At 34.4% G+C, this 9,638-nt stretch overlaps 1 protein-coding gene across 1 annotated transcript; it reads left to right on the top strand.

Moving 5' to 3' along the window:
* The first annotated feature begins 2,060 nt into the window (after positions 1 to 2,060).
* LOC132603068 (zinc finger BED domain-containing protein RICESLEEPER 2-like) lies at positions 2,061 to 4,460 on the top strand. Its single transcript, XM_060315944.1, has 2 exons — positions 2,061 to 2,487; positions 2,965 to 4,460. The coding sequence occupies exon 2, from the start codon at positions 2,965 to 2,967 to the stop codon at positions 4,210 to 4,212; it is 1,248 nt and encodes a 415-aa protein (XP_060171927.1). The 5' UTR covers positions 2,061 to 2,487; the 3' UTR covers positions 4,213 to 4,460.
* Positions 4,461 to 9,638: the final 5,178 nt, after the last annotated feature.

Genomic DNA, 9,638 nt, shown 5'->3' with positions numbered 1-9,638 from the left:
ATTTATTTGGGGCGGGTCAAGGTTTCGTTAGTGGATCGGGTTAAATGTGTTGGGAATTAATTAGATTTAGTTAATTATATGACTAACCAGTCAAAGGGTACCACGTAATAAATGAAACAGAAAAGTTCAAGGGTATTTTAGGCCCTTTTCCGTAAATGAAATGGGTCCATTAAAATAAGAGGTATTTTAGGCCCCAAAGGTTAACGTCAGGGATATTTTAGACTCCAAAGGTGGATAAAGGACATTTTTGCATCAAATCTAATAGTTTAAAGGTATTTTAGGGCCTTCTCCGTTTTAACTTTCAAACAATTAAAAGAGACACTGTCGAGAAAAAGATGATTTTTCCCGGATTAATTGAAATTTTGATTCATGTAATAAGAGAAAGATTTCTCATTTATTAGCCAGAAGATATATGGTCATGAAAGATGATTAAGTGGAACAGAATTGATTGGATGGTAGAGTCGTGCAAGCACTTATTTCTTTCATATTTTGGACCTTAACTCCATGGAAGAATATATTGCTCTCTGTTGCAATTTGTTTGTCTTACTTTCATTTTTAGTCTGTTTACAAAAGAATGACTCTTTACTTTATTGGAAACTCTTTAATTCCAACCTTTCGCATGACACATTTATGACCACAAGATTAAATGACATTTTGGTACATTCTACATATCTTTAATTTAAGATCACAAGATCAAAAAATATTCTTTATCTTTTTTAACTTCGTCCCAAATCAGAACCAGACAAACAAATTGACATGTAGGGAGTAAACTTAGAGCCCGTTTGGATTGACTTATAAGTTGCTTATAAGCTGTTTTCAGCTTTTTTGAATGTTTAGCTAGCCAGCTTAAAGTCATTTTGTGCTTAAAATAAGCTCAAAAAAATAATTGGGCCCATTTGACTTAGCTTATCTAAAGCAGCTTATAAGCTGAAAACAGCTTATAAGCCAAAAAAAATAAGTTAGACTACCCCAACTTATTTTTTTTAGCTTATAAGCTGCAAACAGCTTATAGGCATAAGCCCATCCAAACATGCTCTTATGCTAGATTCTATGTGGAATTTTCCTATTTTCATAACTTAAATAATATAGTTTAAAATTATAGTACTAGTTTTAATGTACATGAATAATTCCTCCGTAACCGATAACCAAACGACCCCTAATGTTCACTATTAGTCACATAGTGTAAATGTACCTTGTGCATTAATCGTAGGGGCTAGGGAATTTGACACTTCGATTTAGTGCACCGACGTATTGTGTCATCATTACTTACTCCCTCGTTTAATTGGTCAACTTGTCATTTGTCAACTTGACCATCAATGAACGAATTGAATTCAGATAAATAAATCAATGAATAGATTTTTTGCTTTGTTATGATACATAAATATATATTACACATAAATGATAGTCTGATACACGTACATTTAACGCTTCCACGATGAACTTCGTTGGCCCGAGGAAGGGCCAAACAACAGCAACAGTATTGACTGATTTCTTTTTATTCAAGGGCGAAATGACAAATTTTTATTGAAGTGTGAGATCGTGATTCCCCCCGACGAAGGACACGCAAAAGAGGACGTGTCACGGACAAGGAGTGACAAGCTTCGAGGCTGATAAGCTATTGAAGAAGGGACGTACATGATATCTTATAAGGCGAATTCCACACCGCAATAAAAGAGAAAGTGAAGATTATTATAAGGCATAATAGAAGTTTACATGGCATACCTGCTTTTAGACTCAATAATGGCTAGCCCTTGAATTTGTGAGATCTATTGTGCCAAGTCGGACAATATGCCATAAGCTTGAATTGTGATAAATGTGGTATAAGAAGCGGATACACCCTCAGTATGGTGGTGATGAGGTAAACCTCAACGAGGACGTTGAATCTTTTGGGAGAGATGCATGTGATGCCCGTGATGGAGGGCGGGCCAACGAGATTGGGTCACAAAGAAGGACGGTCATTAGGGGTGGGCATAAACACTGAAAAACGAAAAACCAAACCGGACCGAACCGAATTAGTTCGGTTTTTCGGTTTCGGTTTTTTGTTTTTTCGGTTCGGTTTCGGTTTTTTTAAATAAAAAATTCGGTGTTCGGTTCGGTATTCGGTTCCGGCTCACCGGTTCTTCGATATTCGGTTAAACGGAAAATTTAGTAAATAATTTTTACTCCCCTCACCTTCAGATCACTTAGCTGGTTAGCCCACTCCACTTTCTATCTTTCTTAGGCCCAACTTAATATATCTATCCAAGCCCATCCTACCTGACCCAAATTAGTATTACCAGGCTACCAGCTATCCAATCCAACTCGTTTCCAAGACTCCAACAGATCAACCATTCAATCCTAACTTCATTTCGTCTCATCTCCTCTCCTCCTCACGCCTAACCTAACAGTCCGACTCCTCACTCCTCAGTCCTCACACGATCCACACTTAATAGTCCTCACACTGCTTTGTCCAACGGCGGCGGGAGTTCTCAGGCACCTCACACCAAGGTAATTTCATTTTCTCCTTATTATTTCTTTGTTTGATTGTTCTTTCCTTTTCATAAGTTTGAACCTTAATTTCTTTTTTCACCGAACCCTAGCTAGTTTTGGATAAAGAATCACTGAATTTGTAAGTATTGGGTTGGATTTGTTTTAAATTCTTTTCCTTTTCAGTAAAGTTTAAATCTTTATTATGGGTGTTAAATTTTCTTAAATTATCAGTGGGTATCTTTAGAATTGTAAAGAAAAGAAGAAGATAACATCTGTTCTTGTAGTTTTGGAGAAATCTGGGCAAGAATTATTTATACTGTAATTGCTAGATTTTCTTTAGGTGCATAACTGCATATTTGCTGCTTCTTGTTCGATTTTGTTGAGTGTTTGTTAAACTGCTCTCCTGCTATAGAGCTCTATTTTTTTTTTCTTTGAAACTGGTAACTGTTGCTATATAGCTTCTATCTTATAGTTTCTCTTTTTAATTTTTCATAGATGGCGGATGAAACTAGACTAAGTGCGGCTGGTTCAACTGATAGCGTACCTAATACATATGATAGCAATGACATTGACAAGTCACTTGACACCCAGACCCAGGTAACAAAGAAAAGAAAAGAAATAAGTTCTAGGTCAGCGGTTTGGGATCATTTTGATAAGGTCGTTGTGAATGGTATTGGTAAAGCGAGGTGTAGTCATTGTAAAAATCTTTATGCCGCTAATACAACTATAAATGGGACAACGGGATTGAGACAACATATAAATTTGAGGTGCCCAGTATATGAAGCCAAGATTGAAACTTGCACTCAGAAAAAGATAAATTTTGCATCTAAGGGTGAGCCGCTTTGGGAATTTGATCAACAATTAATTAGGAGGGCTTTAGTTGAGATGATAATTACGGATGAACTACCATTTAGCTTTGTAGAAAAGGAAGGCTTCAAGAAGTTTATGAATGTAGCCCAACCTTTATTTCAAGTTCCTTCCCGTAGAACAATAACAAGAGATTGTTATGAACTTTATGGCGAGTTGAGACTAGATTTGAAGAAGAATTTTAGAGAAGCAAAATCAAAAATTTGCCTTACTACTGACACATGGACATCATTGCAAAGAATTAATTATATGTGTTTGACAGCTCACTATATTGATAAAGATTGGATGTTGCATAAAAAAATACTGAATTTTTGCCCTATCACTAGTCATAAGGGTGAGCATATGGCAGAGGCTATTAGTAATTGTTTGCTTTATTGGAACTTGGATAAGGTTTTTTCTGTTACTGTTGATAATGCTTCTTCCAACGATGTTACAGTTAGAGAATTGTCTAAACAGTTAAATATGTGGGGAACTAATATAATGGATGGTAAGCATCTTCACGTGAGATGTATGGCACACATACTTAATCTAATTGTGCATGAAGGTTTGAAGGAAATTGATGCTTCTGTCAAACGTGTTAGGCAAATGGTGAGGTATGTTAGATCATCTTCGGCAAGAGAAAGTCACTTTAAGAAATGTTGTGAAGTTCAAAGGGTGGATTGTTCTAAAACATTAGCGCTAGATGTGCCTACTAGGTGGAATTACACCTACTTGATGTTGGATACGGCACAAAACTTTGAAAAAGCCTTTGATAGGTTTGATCTTTTTGATGAGAATTTTAATAATTATCTTTCTACTCATGTTCTTGAAGATGGAAGTGTTGCAGGTCCTCTTCAATCTGATGATTGGGTGAAAATTAAGAAAGGTGTAAATTAAGGTGCTTGACATGTGGTATGATACTTAAATATAATTCAAGAGTGAATGGCACAGGTTCCTTGATGAAACATATTGGGAAATGTCTTGAGCGTCAACAAGAGAGCCAAATTCGCCTTCAAATTTGAGCTTGTATTTTGAATTTGGTGAATTTCGGACCGAATTGTGATTGCTAGTGTTGTGTTAAGACAATGAATTTAAGCCTTAGTTTGTGACAACTAATTTTTTGTATTTGGAGCTAAATTTTAAGACATTTGTGTTGTTTATTTATGTTGTTTGGCAGTTTGGCTGCTGCTCGTTTTAAGCTTATGTTATATTGTATTTGTGTTGCTTGTTTTTGCCTTGTGCGTTGTTTTGCACTTTTGCTGATGCTGGCTGGCTATTGTTATTGTTTTAAGTTGAAGGCTTTAAGCCTAGTGGTTTAGTTTTGCTGCTGCTGGCTGCTGCTACTGATATTTGTGCCAACTTGGCTGCTGCTACTGATTTCGAGTGGGCTGCTGCTACTGATTTTCGAGTGGGCTGCTGCTACTGTTTTTTGTATTAGTGCTGTGCTGCTTATCACTGTGGGCTGCTGCTACTGATTTTTGTATCTGCTACTGATTTTTGTGCCAACTTGGCTGCTGCTACTGATTTTCGGGTGGGCTGCTACTACTGTTTTTTGTATTAGTGCTGTGCTGCTGCTACTGATTTTTGTATTAGTGCTGTGCTGCTAATCACTGTGGGCTGCTGCTACTGATTTTTTTATTAGTGCTACTTATCACTGGAAAAAACGATTTTTGTATTAGTGCTGCTGCTACTGATTTTTGTAGTAGTTATGTACAGCAGTCAGCAGAGTTGCAAATATGGTTAGTTGTACGTAAGATAAATGACATGTTGTCTATTAAAGAAAGTCCATTTTACAAGTAGAAAACCGAATTAGAAAAATCGAAACTGAACTTCAAAAAATCGAATCGAACCGAATTAATTCGGTGCGGTGTTCGGTGTCCACTTTCAAAAAACCGAAACCGAAAAAACCGAACCGAAGAACCGAACGCTCACCCCTAACGGTCATGCTTCGACTGCTTGACAAATTTACGAAAAAGGGGTGCACATGATACTTCGCTGAATTTCACATCAGAATATGAGAGGAAAGTGAAGAGCTTTATAAGAAATAACATAAGTTCTAATAGTGCATACACTTTTGAATTCAATGATGGTATACCCCAATAACCAAATCTGTGAGGTATATTAGCCAAAACGGACAACAGGGTCATGGACTTGAGTTGTGATAGAAATAATTACTATTTACTTTAAACTTTTAATTTATTATGCAATGAGATGGTTTATTGACAAATAAATATATATATCTTATTTTATATCATAATTTTTTTAGAAAAATATTTTTTCAAGCTCCATGTTAAATTAAATACCGCTACATAAATTGAGACTAAGAGAGAACGACTTTTCTTTTCATTTCTCTGTCTATTTCCCCCCTCTTTGCACTGCTACTACTTTTCTTTTCATTTCTGTCTACTACACTGCCTTTCTTAGTTCTCAAACATAACATTCAAATCAAGTCCTCATCTAAAATAGCTCAAGCTGGACATACTGCCATTTTCTATGAGAACGGGGGCCACAAACATATTCATGTCTAATTAAATTTTGGTGACCCAAGTAAGACAAAATCAATATTCACTGACACAATTGTTTAATTTATTGTACGAAGCCTACAGCTACTGGGATGATTATTACAGTTTTGAAAGCTCCATTCTCTTTTATTAATTAATTAATTAAAGTGCTACTACAAAAATGAAGTTTTTGGGTTTTAACTTTTAAGAATGGCGATACTCAAATTACATAGGAGAGCAAAAATATTTTATTTGTTGATGTGAATTTAGATTTTAATTCTTTAATATTTTGAAGTATAATCTAAATGTTTAACAACTAATTTAAAAGTATTAAACGTTGCAACTTTTTCAATTAAATTATTTTAAAAGGTTCAAGTCAAGAAAAATAAATGTCTAGCTATCTAGCTTCAACATAATCAGCGGCATACGTGGATATCGTGTAAACATGTCAATTAATTATGTCATAACTAAGTGGGGTGAAAATCATCTACACCCTCCAACTATACTTTAAAACTCAAACTCCCACCTTAATTTTGAACATTCTCCCCCCTTTGGCCTAATTGATTTTTTAAATGCCTATTTTAGCGTTACATTATCAATTTTTTTTTTAACTTCTTTAAAATCATGATAGGTTTTATTTTCTTAATAAATATATGTAACAAATTTCCTATAAAAACTAAATACTATCTGGGCGAAGAAAAAAGTGAGAAGTACTAATTGAATATATAAGTTAATAATGTTCTATAATGAAATAAATTAGCAGAATAAAAAATTAATTTTATTTAATAATCAAAACTCTAATATCCATTTATACAAGTGAAAATAACATGTAACAACAACTTTATATAAATATATTTTAATAAAAAATAAAAAAATAGAGACAAATTTATTAAATTTATTTATCTATATTATAATGAATTTAAAATTATAATTTAAGAAATATTCCGTTGATGACAACCAAAATTTGTTTATTTTTATAAACAATAGAGAATAAGAGAGAAGTGAAACTAAAATATAAGATACATACATGTACATACATATATACATACTTAATGCATATAATATTGAAATAACAACCATAAAAAATTGCATTAGATTTTCTTCCGATTTAGCTATTTCTGTGATAGAAGAAGAGTATATTATAGAATAGACTATACCCAGAACTGGAAGACTCTTGTATGTACGGTAACCCTCTCTTCCGCTACTGGTGGACTGTTGCACAGAAAGGGCGACAGAAGCAACCTTTCTTAGTGAGAAAATCATAAAGTATTATTCTACTTATAATGTTAATGAACATAAATAAGAATTTATAAATACTAAGGTTAAAAAAAACCCAGTATATATAGTATAAATATGTATTACTAAATAGAGGATTGAAAATAACAAGGGTGAAATAGACATTGCATAGGATAAAGGGCGATGATTGTCTATTGTTCAAAGTTGAAGGGGAGTTTGATTTTTAAAGCAAAGTTGGGGGGTGAAAATCATTTTCACCCAATCTAAGTGCATCCTGAGTTTGAATCATTGTGATTAATTTTAAGATTTTACTTCATGTAGATTCTGTTGGGTTTTAAGTGTTAGATGAATGGGAAATAGAGGGAAGAAATATGGAGGGACAAATGAAATTTTGAATTATTCCTTTTTTTGCTTTTTGGATGAAGCATTTCTCCCACATTGGTTGTGGAAAGGAAATGTTTTGTGCTTATATGTAGAAACACATCTTCTAGCTCGTAAAGAGTTGAGAAGAGGACCTCCCCTCGCGCCGTCGTCGTCGCTCAGCTCGGCTTCGATCTGATTGATTGATAATCTTTTTGGACCAAAATTTAATTAGTTTTAATCGTTTAATTATTAATTAAAAATCCGAATTATGGCCCAGCTTTCCGGATCCGTTTCTGACCCGTTGACTTGTTTTTCCTTGCCGGATTAATTCAAATATTCCCGCCCATCTGAAAGGGTGCAACCTTTGAGTTGTGCCTTTTTGAACCAACTCTTCCATAACTATATATATCCTGATGATCTTCAGAATATTTCTTACGAATTTTCTGATCTTCTCTTCTTCTTCTTGCACTTCATAAAATTTTCGTGTGATTTACAGTCGTTACGTGAGTTCGCTGTCACAGGAGTTTGCTGTACCGCTACAACAGTGAGTAAATTGTTCTATCTTGGGAGGATATATTCCAACACCTCGGGTACATTGGGGGGAATAATTTCCTTAAGGACACACTGTGAATTCAGTGGGCTCGATTTAATTCTTACATAATTTATAGATTATTGTTTTCTAGAAATATTCAAGATTCTGTTTCTGTTTATCTTCATTATTGAATACAGGTTTATAACAATCTTAAGGAAATTACTTATATTTTTTATTATCTGTATTCTGTTTCTGGAGATTAAAATCTTTCTGATTTTCTACTCCGTTTGACTTTTTCTATTCTGATTTGAAGAACATGAAAAACTTCATCGGATTATTAAAGTTTACAATTGTGAAACGTTTTGAAAAAGATAAAAACTTCATCGTTAACTTGTGAAACAGTTTGAACATATAAATCTTCAATGTTTATTGTTCTGTTTTTGTTTGCCATTGATTAAACTGTTTGTCAACTATTGACAGTGAGAAAATGGCAATAGAAAAGGATGCCAATGTTTCTACTGGAACGAAGACTGTTGCAGCGACAACAGTTGTATCTTCAAGTCGTTCAACTGCTGCACATGCAATGGCACCCACAGAGAAACCAAGAAAATTTTATGGAATTAACATCAAAGGATGACAACAAAGAATGTTTTTTTGGTTGACCACTCTTTCTTGGTATGCAAAAGTTCACAAACGAAGTTTCTCCTGTTCCTGAAAGAGGAATGCCAGAAAATCAGCGGTTCATGGTTGTTGAGGCTTGGAAGCATTCAGATTTCTTGTGTAAGGGTTACATCCTTAGTGCTTTAGAGGATGACATGTACAACTCCTGCAGTACTGCGAAGACTTCAAAAGAATTGTGGATTGCACTTGAAAAGAAGTATAAAACTCAAGACGCATGCTTGAAAAAATTTGTGGTTGCCAAGTTTCTAGACTATAAAATGATGGTGTTATATCCCGTATTTTGTACATTCGGATATATCAAGATAGTCGTGGTAAGTTAAGGGCAAGACTATTTTCAGGTTATGTTTAACACACAAGTTGCTTATAAATATTGGTTGTATGGAAATACTGAGAAAGGCTAGGGAAATTCACAAGGTGGTTCTTGGTAATATTGAGGAAGGCTAGGGGCAACAAGGGAAATTCACAAAAAAATAATTCAAGAAGGTTCAAGACCGAGCCACCATGGCCGTGTGGACTTAAGTGGGTCCCACCCCCAGGCTTGTGTTATATCCCGTATTTTGTACATTCGGATATTTCAAGATAATTGTGATAAGTTAAGGGCAAGACTATATTTTGATCTTGTTTAACACAAAAGTTGTTTATGAAAATTATTGATGTGGAAATATTAAGAAAGACTAGGGGCAAAAAGGAAAATTCACAAGGTGACTCATGGAAATATTAAGAAGAATTTGGGGTTGAAAGTGAATTATGAAAAATTTAAATTCTTGAAACAAAAAGGCCAAGTGGGCCGTGCAATGTGGTGTGGGCTTTGGCCCACATGGATGTAAAATAAATAAGACAAAAGATGACAAAATTATCATATTTATCATCTTCAACACTTAGAAGCTTAGAGAAAGAAAAAGAAAAAGGCCATTCGGCCATGGTATAGCCAAAATGACCCCTTGAAAAATTGATCAAAAAAATTTATTTTCTTCTAGCAAATCAACCAACTGGAAGGTCCTCTTTAACGT

This window comes from Lycium barbarum, chromosome 7, assembly GCF_019175385.1.
Source record: "Lycium barbarum isolate Lr01 chromosome 7, ASM1917538v2, whole genome shotgun sequence".
NCBI classification, from domain to species: Eukaryota; Viridiplantae; Streptophyta; class Magnoliopsida; order Solanales; family Solanaceae; genus Lycium; species Lycium barbarum.
Note: the sequence above shows the minus strand (reverse complement) of the source record. Positions and strands in the feature narration are given on the sequence as shown.